This window comes from Mobula birostris, chromosome 13 (assembly GCF_030028105.1).
Source record: "Mobula birostris isolate sMobBir1 chromosome 13, sMobBir1.hap1, whole genome shotgun sequence".
NCBI classification, from domain to species: domain Eukaryota; kingdom Metazoa; phylum Chordata; class Chondrichthyes; order Myliobatiformes; family Myliobatidae; genus Mobula; species Mobula birostris.
In genome coordinates this window covers 5,013,483-5,033,798 of record NC_092382.1, presented here as the reverse complement: position 1 = coordinate 5,033,798, position 20,316 = coordinate 5,013,483, and the positions used below count along the sequence as shown (strand labels likewise).

Genomic DNA, 20,316 nt, shown 5'->3' with positions numbered 1-20,316 from the left:
ATTCAGGCTAGACTTTTAAAGGTCTGACAGCAGGAGATAAAGTTCTCTATATTTCTGTTGGATTGAAGAGAAAGTCTGGCAGGAGTATGGAACATTGGATGGCACGATTTATTGAGTTCGACGCCAGGAGGAAAAAAACATGCGATTCCCTAGGTCAGTTACAGACAGCTGGGATGAAGGGAAGCACTGAAGACGAATATTGGATGCTGCTGCCTTCTCAAGATGGAAATATGGTTTGCCAAATGGATGATGAGATCTTTCCCTTTGAAGATTAACGATACTCAAACAAATCATAAGTGTGTTGTGAAATAATATGTTGAGAGGGAATAAGCCCTCAAAGGCCTACGCTATCATTTATGTGTGGGGTCGCCGCGGGTGAGAATAGTCTTCAGTGTGAATATATTATCTCATAATGTAACCGTCGAGAAATAAATGAACGTACCTAGAATACCTATCTAGGGGGAATCAATGGGATATTTTGGGGTTTCTTGGTCTATGGGAAGAAGTGCTTCATATCTTAAAATAAAGGTAACCAAATCTCCAGAGCCTGACCGGGCGCACACAGTGCAAAGACCAAAATATTCGACACAACACCCTGACGTCTGTGCACATCCCTAAATCTGCGTGTACTGTCTATTTCGAATACTTATCCCTAAATCTTCGCGCAGCTCTAAATTACGGTGCAACCCAAACACCGTGCACATCCCCACATCCGTGTGCACCAATATTAAGTTCAACACCCCCCTCCCCGCAGGTCTGTGCGCACCTCCATATCCGAAAACATCGCTCACATCAGCATGCACACCCATATCCACAGACAGCTTAAAGCGTCTGCTCCTCCAAATCGACATGCAACCAAACAATTCTCTGCCCCAATTTCACCTCGGACACTTCCTCATTCACACTGGATTATTCCTGAGCAAGAATCATTTCAGAATGCTCACAAAATAGTTGCTTCAATGAAACAGCTTCGAGCTTCCTCCTACCTCGAATTCTGCAGATACCCAAAATATGTCCAAATTACACTGACATCCCGAATCCACATGCACACCCCAATACGGGGTCGACCCTAAATCTGCCGAGACACCCGAATCTGAGCTCATCTACTAATCCGTGTAGTATCCGCCCGTTCTTTTGCAACCCTTCTCAGGCCGTTCGGCCCGACTTCATCTGTACCTGGAGCGGGGCCCGTCGATGGCAGGATGGGGGTGGTTTTGATGGAGAAGTTGGATGCGGGTTCTGGGGGTGCAGGCTTGTTAGTGTGGATCAGCACCATGGGCTTCAGGGCGAGAGGGAGGTGTGTGAGAAGCGGGAGAGGTCAGAACGTGGGCAGCAGAGTGGAGAAGGAGAAAAGTAGAAGAAAGTGAGCAACGATGACTAAAACCATACTCACCCTACTGTCCTCCATCATCATCCCCTCTTTCTCCCATCTCTAGACCTTTCACCATCTCTTTCCACCCAAATCTCTCTCCAGACTCTCTTCCCGCTTTCTCCCCATCTTTCTCACATTCCTCTCCCAACTTCTCTCCAACTCGCCACCCATTTTTCCTCACCCCCTGTCTACTCCCTTCCTGCATCAGATACTTTCTCCCACACTCCCCCTCTCTATCACCATTCCCCTCCCTTCTCCACATCTATTGCTCTGCGCCGCTCTCTTCCGCGCTCTCCCACCTCTTTCTCCGCTATGTCCAATCTACTCTCTCCCCATTCCTCCCCACCCGCACCCCATGAACATAAATATCCCACTCCTTCCCCGTTTTACTTTCTTCCATGGCGGTCTGTCTTCTGCTATTGGAACGCGCCCCCCCCCGCCCCCGTCACTTCCCCAGCTCTGCATCTCTTTCACGAATCAACTTCCCAGCACGTTACTTCGCCCCTCCCCCTCCCGGTTTCACCTATCACATTGTGTTTCTCGTTCCCTCCCCCCCCCCATACGTTAACTCTACTCCTCATCATATTTTACAGTCCTGCTGACGGGTTTCGACCCGAAACTTAAACTGTGTTATTTTCCATGGATGCTACCTGCCCTGTTGAGTTCCTCCAGTATTTTGTGGGTGTTCCGTTGTGGCTTGATGTTTCATCAACACATTAAGACACTCTTTTCTTTCTGCATTCCCATAGCTTGTAACTCTCCGTTTTATTTTTCAGATGCGAATTTATTTCAGTTATTCATAGGGAAATCTGTCCACAACAATGCATATCATTAATGTGTTGGTGTTCCTTTTCCCATAACACCCATGCAGGTCCTTTGCTTTCAGTCAGCTGTATTCCCATCCACTCTGTTCACACTCGTCTTGTTTCAGTGTTGTTTTCATTTCACACCAATGTGACAGGGTCCTGAATTACCCCTATGAACTGTGATCGATTACCCCTATGAGCTGTGGTTTTGAAAAGAGAGAGAGAGGTATTTAATACCCAGATGTTGTTTTGAAAAGAGAGAGAGAGAGAGAAAGAGAGAGAGACGAAGACTGACGTTTCGACTGTCACTTTAAAGCACGAGAGAAAACTGACTACCTTTTGGATTTCTGCAGGGCTGGAGAGAGGCAGCACCGAAACAGCTTGTAAGTTGCTATGGTGACCGAGGGCGGCGTTATTTGATGGACAATCGATGTTCTGATTTTTCGGCAGCGTGTTTGTACTTCTCAAGGACATTTGCCTGCTTGTACATTTCTTACACAGAGAAGGGAAGGAGGAGTTATTTGAATGACAGGGGTACCCAGTACGGTAAGATAAATAGGAGGTCAGATAATATAGACCTAAGACGCATGTTTTGGACACTGAATGAGCTTTGTTGTGCCATCAGGATAAGTGGGTTTTTGGAGGATTGATCAGGCAGATCGATCAGTCGCTCTTGCAATGAGAAAATGGAGTGACCGGTGGGGTGTTGTCCATGTGTCCACCCTTGCATGAGCTGATATTTCCACACAGAAAACCGGTCCCCTTTGTCGGTGACATTTGAAGGATTTCGGAGGACAACGAGAAGATCGACGGTGTCAGCTCAACTGAGATCTCTCTCCCTCCCGCCTCTCTCTCCATCACTCCTCAACTCAACACCACGAAATGAACTGAACTGAACTTTACTCATCCTCGTAAGACTGTATATTTTTACCCCAAGACTTAACGAAGCTTGGTTTTTCACATATATTTCCACACTTACTGATTTATTTACTTATATATAATCATTACTAACCTGTTTGATTCATCTACATTTATATTACTGTATTGAGTAGTTGCTAATAAATATTATTAGTTAATAGCAATACTGGACTCCAAAATATTGTATGTGTTTCAACAAGTCTTCCAGCCTTCGTTAGTTTTTTTCATTTCTACTGCATACCCAATGTGTTGTAAGGCAGCTCTCAGGCTTAACACCGAACAATCAATAAAAGACGCCATTGTTGTTCGCCATGCTTGCAACCCAAATCATGTCTACACAAAATACATTAAAAAACCTTCCAGCTCACATTGGATTGACGTGACTTATTAATTGAAAGAACGATGATAGTCGTTTCCAAAGCAGCGGTGGGTGATGGGAACATTTATGGTAATTTTCACCTGTTACCGTCCAACGGGCTGTTTCCCGTCCACCCTGCAGCCATTTCTTTTTTTGTTATTCTGGCATCTTGTCCCTTCCTTCTCAGTCCTGAAGAAGGCACTTGGCCCGGAACTTTATACTTTCGACTTTATTCTTTTCAAATATGTTCCGGAATTGCCGAGATCCTCCAGCATTTTGTGTGAAACAGAGCAGCCCAATAGCAGCATAGCATAAGTTTATGATGAAAATGTCTCTGAAGGCTTGTAGTGGACATGATCAACAATAACAACCATAGAACAGGGCGGGAAGACCGAGAGTGTTTCACAACATTCACTGAATTCTCCAATCGTCACTTCTTCGTCTTTGAGATTTTGCAATCCCTTGTCAAGCTATCACAATTGGGATTTTACTTGAATGACATCATGTTAGATTTTACCCCCGCTGTTGGAAGACACGTCAGATTGTGTAGTATTGAATACTCAGCGTGCTGGAGCGAGTATAAATGAATGAGATTCATCAGCTCAGAGTTTCTTCAGCGAGATCGCGGGCAGCTGGGAGACAGGCTGAATTCCACACAGAATGCTTGAAGCATTTTACAGCATGAGAAAAATATATTACATGATCATTTTCATTATTGGTGTTCCTGGTAAGAACATAGAATAAGTGAAAATTGTTATTCTATGTACACGTTCTTTGGTTCAAACAGTGTTGTGATGTCGGTGGATCGTTGAGTGCACTGCAGACATGATGACAAAACCGTGTTCATTTTCAAGCTCCGTGATCTCGGCTGAAAATAAACCATCAGTTACAACAGGTGTAGAAAGGAAGATCGGGGAGATGGCTTCCTTTTGTGGATTCATGGCCGCCAGTTTTAATGAATTAATGCACTAGTTAATTATTTCTGATTGCATTCCTTGCTATAGTGCGACGGAACCCTCCAGCCCAGAGTAATGCAGAATTTAAAAGAAGCGAGAAAACTGGGGCCCATGTGGGCGGGTGACGAACGGTCAAGGAGGATCTTTTCCGTTTATCTCTGCACAGAGACTCACGGAGCTGCGATACAGTATTTCACTCATTTTTTTTTTGTTTTTGTTTCTCCCCCAGTGAATTTAGTGGCGATTGTGATCCTGTCCCGGGGAAAGTGCGGACTCTCCAAGTGCACCACTCGCTACCTGGTGGCCATGGCAACGGCGGATATACTGACCATCATCTTTGAGGTGATATTGTGGCGGGTCAGTTATTATTACTTCCCCGGGACCTTCCTGGACATCACTCCGGTGTGCAGTGTGATCTCTACTCTGGGAGTAGCAGCCACAGACTGTTCTGTCTGGTTCACTGTCACTTTTACGTTTGATCGGTTTGTCGCCATCTGTTGCCAGAAACGGAAAGCAAAGTATTGCACCGGGAAAACTGCGGCTGTGGTTCTGATAACAATCGGCGTTCTGCTCTGTTTTAAAAATGTGCCCTACTTCTTTCGATATCGTCCTGTGAAAGTGATTGACAATATACCCTGGGACTGTATTATAAAGCCGATCTACTATACGCATCCCGGCTGGGTGGGATATGACTGGCTCGCTACCGTTCTTATGCCATTACTCCCATTCGTGTTAATACTGATGCTCAACGCTCTGACAGTCAGGCACATTTTAGTGACTAGTCGCGTCCGTAAGGGGCTGAGGGGTCAGAGCAAGGCGGAGAACCGCAGTGACCCGGAGATGGAGAGCAGGAGGAGGTCTGTGATCTTACTTCTCACCATCTCCGGAAGCTTCGTCATCCTGTGGTCGGTAAAATTTGCCGAATTCCTTTATTACACAGTTGCCGTTTTGAATCAAAATAATTACAACGATTCGGAATACATTTTCCAACACTCTGGAGAGATGCTGATGCTATTAAGTTGCTGCACAAACACGTTTATTTATGGGGTAACTCAGTCCAGGTTCAGAGAGCAGTTCATCCGCGCAGCGAAATACCCGCTCACGTCAATTATTCTACTCATTAATAAACAAAATATCTAAGTTATTTTCAAAGCCGGTGGGAGCGTTTTCCACTTTGACACTGCAGAACCGGCGGGCATCGGATAACGTAGCAGCTGAAAGAACAAAATTGGTATTAAACTCTTAAGAGCCGCGGCACGGGAACAGACCCTTTGGCACCCGAAGCTCCAGAAAGCGCCTCCTACCAATTATTACAACTGTATTGTTTTTCAGTTGTTTTCCCACCATGTTAACGCTCCCCTCTCCGCTACACACCTTTCGATTATGATTCCCACACTGCAGCGTTAATGCTCACCTCTCAGAGGACCGAGAGGAAATGTTCACCTCTCAGAAATGCTGGCGTCAGGCGGAGAACGATCGGAATACATTCCAAGTCTCCGGGAGATCAGATTGGACCTGGTCCATGCTCGGAGTGAGTAGGCAATCTCGTAAAGAGACTTGTCTTAGTCTATCCAACATTGGCACGTCTTTCTAAACCAAATGAGCAGACAGCATCAACTTTAATTATCCAGTGTACCCGGGTGCAGTGAATTGGTGATGTTTTCCATTAGACCATAAGACATGCGCACGGAATGTCCCCCAAGATCCAATTATCGTGTGTAGAAAGTGGGCCGATGGCGAACTCAGACAGTAATTAAACCACAGGACATAGGAGCAGCATTGGACCAGTCGTGCTTTCGAGTTCTTCCACTTAGGTGATCTGTTCCTCAACCCCAATTTCCGCCATCCTCTCGGAAATCGTTCGCACATTCACCAGTTAAGAGCCTTTCAAACTTTCTCTTAACCACATCCGGGAGCTTGGTCTCCACAACTTCTGTGGGATCAAATTCCACTCCTCTTAAAATAGATGCCATTTGCCTTCGCTGCTACCGAATTAAGCTGCAAGTTCGCTCCAGCGAATCCAGAACCGATGTCCAAATGCATCTTCTATTTTTGAGTTTTCTCTCCAGTTAGAACATTTTCGACACATTCATCATCCCTTCCAAAGCACATACCCCACACGCCCATAACCTGCATTCCAGCTGTCACTGCGTTGCCTACTCGGTCAAACGAAACATTTTTCTGTAGATCACCCTGTCGGCGACAGTACTTGTTTCTGCAAGTAACTCTGGTCCAACTGAATCCCGCCCATGAGCTGACTCGGACGGTCATTAACCCACAAGGCTTAGGAGCAGAATTGTTCAATATAATTGTGGCTGATTTACTCAGGAGTCAGTTCTTCCGCTGCTCTGGTCTCCAATCAAGCCCCCTACACAAACACTGTATTTGCGTGTATTCCAATGCCTCCGATACTCTAGCCGTCACCAGCCTCCCTGGCAAGGATTGCAGGGATTCACCCAGTCTGACAAAAGTAACATCTCTCTACATTGCTTCAAATGACTGTCCCTTAACTGAAACGGTGTCCTCTCCATTATTACCCTCCCAAACGTGATAATACGTTTATATGTACCTTTTTGCCGCTTAAGGTCATGTAGGTCTCAGGAATGTAATTCTTCCACCCGAGGAATACAGACACAGCCTGTTCCGATTCTCTCAGAACACAGCACAGGAACTTCTGGTCCATGATAATCGGTGTCCACCATGAAACCAAATTCAACTAATCCGTGCAACACACATCACAGTTGCTGGTGAACGCAGCAGGCCAGGCAGCATCTCTAGGAAGAGGTAGAGTCGACGTTTCGGGCCGGGACCCTTCGCCAGGACTAACTGAAAGAAGAGCTAGTGAGAGATTTGAAAGTCGGAGGGGGAGGGCTCAACTAATCCGTGCTGTCTGGCATGATACATAAACTTCCATTGGCATCTGGTTATATTAACTTGCCCAACATACCTCCTTTAAACACATCCCCTCTCATCCAATGTGCGTGTCCTCGAGTATTTTTGTTTTTCATTTTCAGGTTGAGAAAATGATTCAGGCTGTCGACAGTAATTTGCGTTCCTGATTTTATAAACTTTTGTCACGTCTCCCCCAGAACCCGAAGCCTTAGGGAAAATATTCCAAGTTAATCTAGATTCTCATGTCTAGCTCCAATTTGCTAGCACTTCTTCGTGTTCTTCACTATCTTGGCGATGCTACGGCACGTCCACTTGTTTATAAAGGGTTGTGAGAGTCTGTCCCATGTCTAACAATGGTCATATCTAATGGCAGTAACCGAGGGGGCAAGGAAACCTTTTTATCCCTGCTATTTACAATAAGCCAAAGGCCGCTGCCTTTTGACACCTCTGTCCTCGGCCCAAGTTGCTGCCATTTAAACCTTTCACTATTTGAATTCCACGGTTATGTTCTGCTCAGCCTGTTCCACGCCAAAGGAACTCAACTCTCAAACTTTTCAATCCCTCCATATAACTGAAGTGTTCCTTCCCAGGCAACATTCAGATATCTGATGTCCGCACACTCAAGAGGTGCCATCATACCTGTAGCGTACTGTCATCACCTGAACTACACATGATACACCCGCAGGGAAACAACTTACCGTATGTTTCATAAAGCAGCAGTGCATCTTCCCTTTCAATATGCGTGTCGTGGTAAACAATGTTTACCTTGTTTGCATTATTCGATGGGCCGGTAATTCGTTTTTCTCCAGGAGCCAAGGAGACTGAAAGGTAACATAATCGAGGTACATTTATCAAAAGTGGCACAGATGGGTCAGATAGTTCAGCTGTGAAAAAGAAATCAGAAGAAATGTAAAGACATATATCATAAGAAAAAAAATAATTGAGTTATGATCAGAGAAACAATATTTTAATAACAGCAGAGAGGAAATGTTCTTGTTTTTTTTCTATGGCAGAGATTTGCCCATATCGGGCAGGCACTGCCAGACGTGGTGGTAGCGATTTCATCTGCGAAGACAGTTTAATTTCTACCTTTGGTGTCTCTTTCTTCCTTTTCTTTCAAGGAGGATGGTTCCTGTCGAAGACCCTGGCCTAAAAATGCACTCTGACTTCAGCTGCTTCTTGTCTACTTCTTCCTCGGCAAAGCGGCCGTCGTTGTCGAAGCCCCTGCACACTCACGTTGTTCTGCTCCCGGCCCCTACAATCATGCAAATGGTACAAAGCTCCGTCAACAGCCCACCAGGGCTCACGAAATTTCTGTCCCATTGTGTAAAGATTAGTGAATAGAGCTCACGCAAATAAATTGAACTTTTGATCTCACAGTCCACCTCGACATGACCCTCGCACCTTATTTACAACCTACTCTTCATGTTCTCTGCAAGTGGAACACGATACAAAGTTCAAAGTAAAATTATAATCAGCCTACAAACATGTCACCACATACAATCCTGATATTCGCTTTCTGCGTGCATACTTAGCACAGCTATAGAGCAGTAACTGTAAACAGAATCAGTAAACTATAAATTTCTGGAACTGTAACCTGTAAACAGACTGTGCACCTGCACAAAATCAATAAATAGCATTTAATAATGAGCATGAAAGAATCCTTAAATGAGTGTTATTTTATCCCCATTTTCCCTCAATGTACTTTCGTAGTGAAATGACCTACATGGGTGGCATGCAGAACGAAGTTTTGTTTTTGTCACTGTAAGTTGGTAGAAGCGACAAAAGTAAAACGGTTACCAATTACCAATCTAAGGAGCATTAAACGTCACCATGGAGACAAGTGATTAAATATTCATAGCGGCAGACAAACACTACGGGCACGCATACTTTGAGGGGGGGGGTGAATGAGAATGAGGGGGTTCTCATAGAAACATTGCAAATTTTAAAAGGCCTAAACAGATTAGATATGGCTAAGGTGTTTCCCATGGTAGGGGATTCCAGGACAAGAAGGCATGATTTCAGGATTGAAGGACTTCCTTTTAGAACTGAGATGCGGAGAAATTACTTTTGTCAGAGGGTGGTAACTCTGTGGAATCTGTTGCCACGTGCGGCTGTGGAGGCCAAGTCATTGGGTGTATTTAAGGCAGAGATAGATAGGTTCTTGATCAGCCAGGGCATCAAAGGGTATGGGGTGAAAGCAGGGGAATGGGGATAACTGGATGGAGTGGATTAGCCCATGATTGAACGGTGGAGCAGACTCGATGGGCCGAAAGGGCTACTTCTGCTCCTAAGTATTATGGTATTACGGTCTTTTTTAACAATGGATGAAATGGTCAGATGGACGGGCTTTCGGGACATTTTGTCTGCAGCTCAGGAAGACATTCCCAGACAGGTGCAAACATTCAAAGAATAGTTTCGACTAGTGGGACCCGTGGACCGTCCACAAAAGTAACAGGCAATTTGCTTCCAAATGGATTGAAATTTCAAATTCATTCTTTTTCCCACTGTTTATCCCCATGATAGGGATGATCATCGTTACTTTCTCGTGAACGCCTGCAGGAAAAAGATCTCAGGGTAGCATAGTGTAACATACGCACTTTGACAACGAATTTTCTTTGCCTGCTTTGAATGTGACTTTCTTATAACAGCTTATATAGGAGCAGAGCTGGACCTCGAGGGGACCCTGGGCTGTAAAGTACCTGGGATTGAAGCTGAGCTCAGCCGAGTGGCAGAGGGACCCGAGTTGCCGAAGGCATGAGTGATGGACCGGGGGAGACCTCGCCATGGAGTATCCCAAGGAACGTCTGAAACTGAAGACATAGATGATGGTACACGGAGGTCTCAAAGAGTCAGGAGACCCCAGATCGGCTGGCCTCTGTAGCACCGGGGGAACAGAGGGTTCAGACTATCCCCCTAGTGAGATATGTCACTACCATTTACAAATGGATTGGAGCTTCCGACATCACGAAATTCCTTTGTAAACAGTGTTATTAACGGTTGGATGACATATTATTTCAAAGTCATGAGGACATGACCATCTTGCTGGGGGCGGGGGGAGGGGGAGGGGAGTGTGTAATGCCCTGGTTCACATTTGTACTGTTATGCTGTATGTATTTCATTTTGGGAGTGATATAAGAGCGCTCTGTTCTGTTTTCATGCTTGTTTGGGTCACTGCTGAAGATAAAAGATAAGACAATGTGTGCCATCTAATTAGGATAGTCAGCTTCAGCCCAGTTACTTTAGAGACCAGGATCCTTTCGAAGTCCAGCTGGAATCCTGCCTGTTCACAGATCGGCCCCCGGATTTCACCTGCCTCTGTGTGAGAAGCGTGAGAAGTGTGAGAAGACTCTTCCTGAATTAGTGGGGAGCTAGCAAAGGGCAGCGTACACCACACCCCCATTTCCTCAGCGTCCGAATCCATACGTCGTTCAGCGGCGGTGGTCGGTCTACTCTTCCCTGCTGCTGATACTTCAGTCTCTCTCATGGGTTTCTGTTAATACACACTGCTCAAGTCCAGCGCCCTGAACCACGTCGCGCCATTCAGGCAAGCCAGCGTGTCCTCGGTGCTCGGGGCTGTTTAGTCGACGGGGACTGGAACCGTGTTCAGAGTCCGATCGAAAACACCTCTCCGTATCTTCCCGTTCTTCTTCCTGGCCACCACTATTGGAGACGCGTAAGGGATTCGGGACTCAATGATGATCCCGGCTTCTTTCATACTGCAGATGCTGCCGAACGTCCTTCCGCAGGTGCCAGTCACCGTGACTTTTCTCTGAGCGGGGTGTCCTCTGTCACCCCGATAGAGTGGCGAGTGTTCTTGAAACAACCCACATCAAACTCGTCAGTAGAAAATGCATCTTTCAGCTTCAATATCTTCTCTATCAACCTCCTCTTCCAGCCTCCAGGTACCGGGGAGTAACCAAAGTTGAATGACTTGGCTGTCAACTTTCCCTTTCCCGGGGAGAAGTTCTCCCCGGCTTGCCTCATGGGAACACTAGACATTACCGTCACCGGAATGAGGTGCGCCATTGGCATACCCCGCCTGAGGGTGACCTCCCGCTCCGAAGTGTTCCTGACACTCTCTGTCATCGTGCTCACCTGTACAACCCAGGGCTTCTGCAGCTCGGGCCTCACCAGTACCCCAGCAGGTAAGCCTGACTCCTCTTCGCCGTCTTCTGGAGCTCACTCTCCGAGAGGTTCCGTCGTTCACAGTCCCGCCTGGTGTCCCTCTTCACCACAGTTATAACAGACGATACCGGCCGCTCCCCTTCTCGCGGGATCCCGGCCACGAGCAGCCCTCTGTGTAGATTGCCCCTTTAGGGGTCCGCTTCCCTATCAGCTCTACCGTACGGAGGAGGGTGAGCGGGTGCGCACCCGATGATAACAACCAGGACATCTCAGTTCTGAACTCTGCCACAAGCTCGTTCACCATTCCTCGGTGTGTGTTATCAGTGATCACCTTAGCCAAGTGGACCGCTACCGAGGACTGCACCCTGTGGACGGAGGCCTCCCGCGCCTCCATCAAGTTTTCTTCCTCTCTTAGATCTCTGATCAGCTGGACAAACGAGGGAAGAGGGCACCTCTTACGAGACATTCGGAAAGCCAAGCGATCAGGTCCGGTGAATGTGCGCTTTTCGCCAGTGGCTCCTCTCAGCCGTTTGAATGGCCCCTGTACGCCGCAAGCAATTTAGCTGCATCTCTCGGCGAATAATGTAGGCAGAACCTCCCGACAGCACCCCTCCCCCGCTCCTGAAACATGTTCTGAAATCCCGTCATAAGCTCCAGTGGGTTTCCCATCGAACCAAACGCCTATTCTAGCATTTGTACGTAGGCCGCAGTGGTAGCTCAGTGGTTCAGTGTCTTTATGGATCTCACTACGTCAACAGCCGGCCCCTTCAATCGCTGTCGTTCTTCGTCATTAGAGCACTGCCCCTTATCCAGCAATTTAGATGTATTCCATGCCCAAGCCTCATACTCCTCTTTCCTTCAGGGGTGGGCTTCATTCCTGACAACAGGCTGAGCCTACGGTAGCTGAGACTTTGAAACTGAGTATCTTGCCTTTTATTCGTCAGGGAGGTAAGGGCCACAAACTCAAAATGCTCAGCCCTCGCTGGAAGACTCATTAGACCCTCTACTCAGACCACTCCTGCCCCTCGCTCCGCAGAAACGATAGCAACTTGTCTTTAAAGTCTCCGACCCCAACTACGGGAAGCTCAGCTTCCGATTCAGCACGCTCGCCTTCACTCCCGTCCTCTCGCAAAGTATGGACAACCCGCGACCGACTCCTGTCCCGGGACCCCAATTGTACCATGCAGTTTTACTGCAGTTACTTCAGTTCTAGTCCGAACTAGAACAAAGTCTTTGACCGCCACTTTATCAAAGCTCCGCTCCACCCGTGCAGCTTCCATAACCACGTATCGTAATCACTTTACCAAACAATAATTTAACACAAACACAGAACCCATTGGATTAGCGCTCAGGGCAATCACACAGCATCCAGCGAAATCGATCCCGGATGAGCCCCTACAATGAAGCACCCTGGCAGAGCGAAGGCAACCTCCGGCCATGCCAAACTCGTGCGATTGAGGCACGATCGCTCCTACCCCAAACCCCGGTTTGTGTGGATGCTGTGTCAATTGCTACCCTGTTACAAATTAATGCCGCGAAATAACAGACTTTGCACAGCACACGTTTAAAGGAATTATATTTAAGAATCTTAACTAAGGGGTTGGTAAACAATAACAAAAAGAAAAGGAACCTTTCTAATTAAACAGTCAAATGTGCAACAAGTTGGAGCTCATCTTGAACTCTGCACCCACGCACTGAGCCCCCGGTCAACGTGAACGCCCACACCACCCTCCGAACGTCGCTCGCAACCCATCTCGAACAAACGGGTCTCCCACCAGATCGTACGCTACGACCGGTTCTTCTCAGCGTCTTCTCTCTTCATCTCCTCTCTAACCAAAAAAACTCAAGCCCAACCTTAATGCCCCTTACCAGAGAAAACCTCCCCTTAATCCGACCATCCTAATTGTATGGCACACATTTCTCCTATCTCTTAACTTCAACAGTAACCCAAACAAATATGAAAACAAGTAGTTCACAAAGAAGAGCACAAAATGAAATGCCTACAGCACAACAGCAAACACACGAAACAGGGCATTACACAAGTAAGCACGACTATCTACCTCACTGTCAACGCTACCAATGCAGTGCATCTGCAAAACAATTGTCACTGTTGTTACAGAGGTAATGAATGCAGATGCTCTGTCGTTTTAAGCAATTGCACCAGTTCGAGGGTCACGTGTAGGGCGATTGAATTATTTATTTCATATCGGTGCAAACATTCAGTGTACCTGGTTCACCACGTGACGGACTGAATCGATTTTGAGCTCACACAAAATGCTGGAGGAGTTCACCAGGTCAGGTAGCATGCATCAAAATGAACAAAAAGTTCACGTTTCGGGCTGCAACCCTGTTCCAGTATGGAATAAAAGGCGCCGAGATGCCTCAATGAGTAAGTTGGGAGGAGGCCGAAAAGGACAAGCTAGAAGGTAATAGGTGAAGAAGATGTGTAGGATAGGTGGCTGAAATGTGGCTGGGGTGATAATGGGAAAAAACAAAGAGCTGGAAAAGATGGAATTTCATAGGAGAAAGTGGATCATGGGAGAAAGGAAAGTAGGAGAGGACCGGAGGGAGGTGACTGGAAGTGAGAAGAAGAGTAGGAGGCCAGAGTGGTGAAATGAAGAAGAGGGACGGGGGAGAGGGAAAACACCGGAATACTGAGATATCTGTGTTCATGCCATAAGACTGCAGGTTCCAAAGGCAGAATGTAAGTTTGCAGTTTACACCTCCAACCTGAGAGTGGGCTCATGTGGCAGAAACGGAGACAATGGGCCGAAATTTCGCACTGGGAATGGGGATTGGAATTGAATTGCGGAAATTCTGCTTTTTGTTGTTGGAGCTGAGGTGCTGGCTGAAGCGTTAATTAATTTGAAGAAGGGAAGCTTGTATGGCGTATAGCTCCGGGATTGTGCTCCCAATGTTTTTTTTCCTTTTCTTTTTTTTTTTGTTAGTGTTTTTTTTGGGTTTGTTTCAGTTAGCAGGGGTTCTTTTTTCCTTCTTTCCTTTTTCCAAAAAAAAAGTTTTAACATTTTGTCCTTTTTTTCTTATTATTATTGATATATCGTTTAGCTTGGTTAATCAGTTAGTTCAACTCTTATTCTACATGTTGATACGTTGACTTGATTACTTTAATGTATTTTTTGTTTATTTTCAATAATAGAAACATAGAAACAGAGAAAATAGGTGCAGGAGTAGGCCATTCGGCCCTTCGAGCCTGCACCGCCATTTATTATGATCATGGCTGATCATCCAACTCAGAACACCGCCCCAGCCTTCCCTCCATACCCCCTGACCCCCGTAGCCACAAGGGCCATATCTAACTCCCTCTTAAATATAGCCAATGAACTGGCCTCAACTGTTTCCTGTGGCAGAGAATTCCACAGATTCACCACTCTCTGTGTGAAGAAGTTTTTCCTAATCTCGTTCCTAAAAGGCTTCCCCTTTATCCTCAAACTGTGACCCCTCGTTCTGGACTTCCCCAACATCGGGAATAATCTTCCTGCATCTAGCCTGTCCAATCCCTTTAGGATCTTATACGTTTCAATCAGATCCCCCCTCAATCTTCTAAATTCCAACGAGTACAAGCCCAGTTCATCCAGTCTTTCTTCATATGAAAGTCCTGCCATCCCAGGAATCAATCTGGTGAACCTTCTCTGTACTCCCTCTATGGCAAGGATGTCTTTCCTCAGATTAGGGGACCAAGACTGCACACAATACTCCAGGTGTGCTCTCACCAAGGCCTTGTACAACTGCAGTAGTACCTCCCTGCTCCTGTACTCGAATCCTCTCGCTATAAATGCCAGCATACCATTCGCCTTTTTCACTGCCTGCTGTACCTGCATGTCCACTTTCAATGACTGGCGTATAATGACACCCAGGTCACGTTGCACCTCCCCTTTTCCTAATCGGCCACCATTCAGATAATAATCTGTTTTCCTATTTTTGCCACCAAAGTGGATAACTTCACATTTATCCACATTAAATTGCATCTGCCACGAATTTGCCCACTCACCCAACCTATCCAAGTCACCCTGCATCCTCTTAGCATCCTCCTCACAGCTAACACTGCCACCCAGCTTCGTGTCATCTGCAAACTTGGAGATGCTGCATTTAATTCCCTCATCCAAGTCATTAATATATATTGTAAACAACTGGGGTCCCTGCACTGAGCCTTGCGGTACCCCACTAGTCACCGCCTGCCATTCTGAAAAGGTCCCGTTTATTCCCACTCTTTGCTTCCTGTCTGCTAGCCAACTCTCCACCCACACCAATACCTTACCCCCAATACCGTGTGCTTTAAGTTTGCACACTAATCTCCTGTGTGGGACCTTGTCAAAAGCCTTCTGAAAATCCAAATATAACACATCCACTGGTTCTCCCCTATCCACTCTACTAGTTACATCCTCAAAAAATTCTATGAGATTCGTCAGACATGATTTTCCTTTCACAAATCCATGCTGACTTTGTCCGATCATTTCACCGCTTTCCAAATGTGCTGTTATCACATCCTTGATAACTGACTCCAGCAGTTTCCCCACCACCGACGTTAGGCTAACCGGTCTATAATTCCCCGGTTTCTCTCTCCCTCCTTTTTTAAAAAGTGGAGTTACATTAGCCACCCTCCAATCCTCAGGAACTAGTCCAGAATCTAACGAGTTTTGAAAGATTATCACTAATGCATCCACTATTTCTTGGGCTACTTCCTTAAGCACTCTAGGATGCAGACCATCTGGCCCTGGGGATTTATCTGCCTTCAATCCCTTCAATTTACCTAACACCACTTCCCTACTAACATGTATTTCGCTCAGTTCCTCCATCTCACTGGACCCTCTGTCCCCTACTATTTCTGGAAGATTATTTATGTCCTCCTTAGTGAAGACAGAACCAAAGTAATTATTCAATTGGTCTGCCATGTCCTTGCTCCCCATAATCAATTCACCTGTTTCTGTCTGCAGGGGACCTACATTTGTCTTTACCAGTCTTTTCCTTTTTACATATCTATAAAAGCTTTTACAGTCCGTTTTTATGTTGCCTGCCAGTTTTCTCTCATAATCTTTTTTCCCCTTCCTAATTAAGCCCTTTGTCCTCCTCTGCTGAACTCTGAATTTCTCCCAGTCCTCAGGTGAGCCACTTTCTCTGGCTAATTTGTATGCTGCTTCTTTGGAATTGATACTATCCCTAATTTCTCTTGTCAGCCACGGGTGCACTACCTTCCTTGATTTATTCTTTTGCCAAACTGGGATGAACATTTGTTGCAGTTCATCCATGCAACCTTTAAATGCTTGCCATTGCATATCCACCGTCAATCCTTTAAGTGTCATTTGCCAGTCTATCTTAGCTAATAATAGTGAATAAAAAGATTTAAAAATGAAATGAAATTCATTTGAAGAAGGCGTCTCGGCTCGAAACGTCGACGGTTTGTTCATCTCCATAGACGCTGCCTTATCCGTTGAATTCCTCCAGCATTTTGTATGTGCTGTGATTGTTGTGATTTCACCAATCACGTCTTTGAGTTTTTGCAATTGCATATTAAACTATCTATACCTCAAATTGGGATTTTACTTGAATGACATCATGTTTATTTTTATCCCAGATGTTGGAAGACACGTCAGCCTTGTGTAGTCTTGTATATTCAGCGTGCTGGAGCGAGTATAGATGAATGACCGTGGAGATCAATCAGCTCAGAGTTTCTTCAGCGAGATCGCAGGCAGTTGGAAGACAGGCTGAATCTCACACAGAATGCTTGAAACTATTTACCGTGTGAGAAAGATACATTACTTGATCATTGCCATTGCCGGTGTTCCCGGTAAGAACACAGGTAAACTAACATTTACAGTTCTATGTGCGCGGTCTTTGGACTCATTCAGTTACTGACAGCGTTGTGATGCCGGTGTATCAGTGAGTGCGGTGCAGACATTGTAATAAATCCTTGTGTTCCTTCAGAAGTTCCTTGCAGTTTCATCCGTAGCCTCGGCTGAAAATAAATAGATAAATAAAGGAAACAGATGTAAAGTGGAAGGTCAGGGAGATTGATGCATTTTGTGGATTCATGGCAGGCAGCTTTGATTTATCAATGCAAGACCCCTGTCAATGTAAACTGCAATAATCCAGCGCGCTCGGCACCTTTACGGGTTACTTGGTGCTTTTTCACCCGCATCAATAGTTCAACACGCTTTGAATTCAAATTTAAAGGACTTGCGCTGGGTTTGGAAAAATGATGCTGCAAGTTTGAAGGGAACGTGATAAGCCAAAACCCGGTGAGATGCACTTGTGCGTTAGATCGTGAACCATCGGGATTTTCGAAAATTGAAATGTGTCCGTGTGTGCTTTAATTTACAAGGGTTTCTTTCCAGGCCATAATATCCATGAAGAGGGGGTTAGCCAACCCAGAGGTGTCTGTTAGATGCCTGACGGGGTAAAGTACATGGTCCGCTCTGCAACAATAAACATCGATCCATTTAAATAATGCGTCTGTAATTTGGAGCAGGTCAGAAGGAATATACCAAAAAAAAGAAAAAAAGATGGGAACTTCCAGATAAGATCTCTTGACATTGTGTGAAGGAACCGCGGCCAAGTGCAGCTGCAGAATTTAAAAGCAACGAGCCTAGCTGGGCACGTGTGGGCGGGTGACAAACGGGAGTTGAAAAGATGAATGCTTGCGAACAGAGGAAGTAAATCTGCTACGAACTTTGAACGTTGTAAATGGACAAAGTCAGAGGCAGTGAGGCGTAGCGACATGCGATGAGTGCCAGAAAATCGTGGGAGTTGCTTAGGTATCCAAACTTTACACATCAGTCGAAAAGTGCCCTTGGCGATCAGTTCAAAGTGCCTCCTTGCCAAATCCTGCTCCTCTTGCAGTACCGAGTGCCGTAACCTTTCTCCCTGCTTGCGCGCATTTGAGGTGTCTGCGAACCCCGATTTACACCTCTTAAACCTCCAGTAAAGTTAGGTTGTTGTCTCTTTACAACTTATCTCTGCACAGAGCGGTGAGACAGTAATTCACTCAGTCTTTCTGCTGTTCCCCCCAGTGAACTTAGTGACGATTGTGATACTGTCCTGGGGAAAGTGCGGCCTCTCCACCTGCACCACTCGCTACCTGGTGGCCATGGCAACGGCGGATCTACTGACCGTCATGTTTGCGGTGATATTGTGGCTGGTCGGTTATTATTACTTTCCCTGGACTTTCATGGACATCAGCCCCGTATGCAGCGCGATCGCTGCCCTGGGATTGGCAGCCACTGACCGTTCTGTCTGGTTCACCGTCAGTTTTACCTTTGATCGGTTTGTCACCATTTGCTGTCAGAAATAGAGAGCAAAGTACTGCACCGGGAAAACTGCGTCTGAGGTTCCGACGACAACCGGTGTTCTGCTCTGTTTGAATAATGTGCTGCAGTTGTTTCTATTGTAACCTATGAAAGTGATTGACAATATACCCTGGGACTGTTTGCAAGTGCCGAGCTACCGTACAGATCCCCGGTGTGTGGGACATGACTGTCTTACTACTGTTCTACTGCCAGTACTCCCGTTCGTGTTAATAGTACTGTTCAACGCTCTGACAATCAGACACATTTTAATGACAAGTCGCGTCCGTGAGGGGCTGAGGGGTCGAACAAGGCGGAGAACCGCAGTGAGCCGGAGATGGAGAGCAGGAGGAGGTCTGTGATTTTACTTCTCACCATCTCCGGAAGCTTCATCATCCTGTGGCCAGTAAATTTTCTGACTTCCTTTATAACAAAATTGCCGGATTGGATCAAAATAATTACAATGATTCAGAACACATTTTTCAACACACCGGATACATGCTGATGATATTAAGCTGCTGCACAAACACTTTTATTTATGGGGTATTATGAGAGCAGTTCATCAGCGCAGCGAAATATCCGCTCACGTCAATAATTCAAATAATTAATAAACAAAATATCTAAGCTCTTCTCAGTGGGGGTTATGGTGATTTCCATCTTAACACTGCAGAACTGACACCGGAGAACATGGCAGCGGGGAGAATAAAACTGGTTTGGAGCCCGAGAGAGGCACGACACAGGAAAATACACATTCACACCTTCAGCCCGCGACATCCACCTCCTATCAATTATTGAACTCACCCTACCTTTTATGTTTATTCTCCCACCATATTCCGGCTCCTGTCACCGCCACAACCCTTTCGGCAATGACAAAGCGGGAGAGGATCCGGGGACAATCAAGTCCTAATCGGCAACATTGCATCTTATTTGTTACGTTAGTCTTTTGCATCAGAACGAAATGAACAAGAAAGCTTACTCTGCTGCAAGGAAAAATGTCACCTCGCTTCCTGATTTTTTTTTCATAAATTTCCGACCGTACAAACTGCACGTTGAATCTCCCCTGCATTCTCCGCAGTACAATCGTATGGTTAACGTTGTTTTATTTTTTTTCTCAGTTAAAACTGGTAAAACGTTGTCTATGGACATAAACAAAGAACTCATTTCTCAACTGCGATGAATATATGGACTATTCTAGCGGTGTTTATTATTGTCCTGCAGGTCTAATTGTTTAATGTTATTCTGTAGTGACTTTGGGATGATACCAGTCGTGTATATTACAACCGGGACAATTGTTCATGTATCACAGACTTTCATTTTCCTCTTTCAAGTCAGCATATTTTAGCTGCTTTTCACTTACTGATTTCTACGTGTTGTATTTGTCGGAATGGCTATACTGTATCCATCAAGTAAATTGTCTTTGCATGCTTATCCTGTGATATTATATCCGGACGAGGATCCACTCGCTCTAATAATGGATCGGTCGTAATTTAATTGTAAGGCTCCGGCTCCAAAACAGGATCAGGCTTGTATTTACAGTAATCTATAGTATCTTTCATGACTTTGCATCTTAAAACAAGATTTTGATGAA

The 20,316-nt window shown here is 45.7% G+C and overlaps 1 protein-coding gene across 1 annotated transcript; it reads left to right on the top strand.

Annotated features, from left to right (window-relative positions):
• The first annotated feature begins 4,051 nt into the window (after positions 1-4,051).
• LOC140207462 (probable G-protein coupled receptor 139) lies at positions 4,052-5,550 on the top strand. The gene is made up of 2 exons (XM_072275982.1): positions 4,052-4,181; positions 4,640-5,550. The coding sequence occupies exons 1-2, from the start codon at positions 4,115-4,117 to the stop codon at positions 5,548-5,550; spliced, it is 978 nt and encodes a 325-aa protein (XP_072132083.1). The 5' UTR covers positions 4,052-4,114.
• Positions 5,551-20,316: the final 14,766 nt, after the last annotated feature.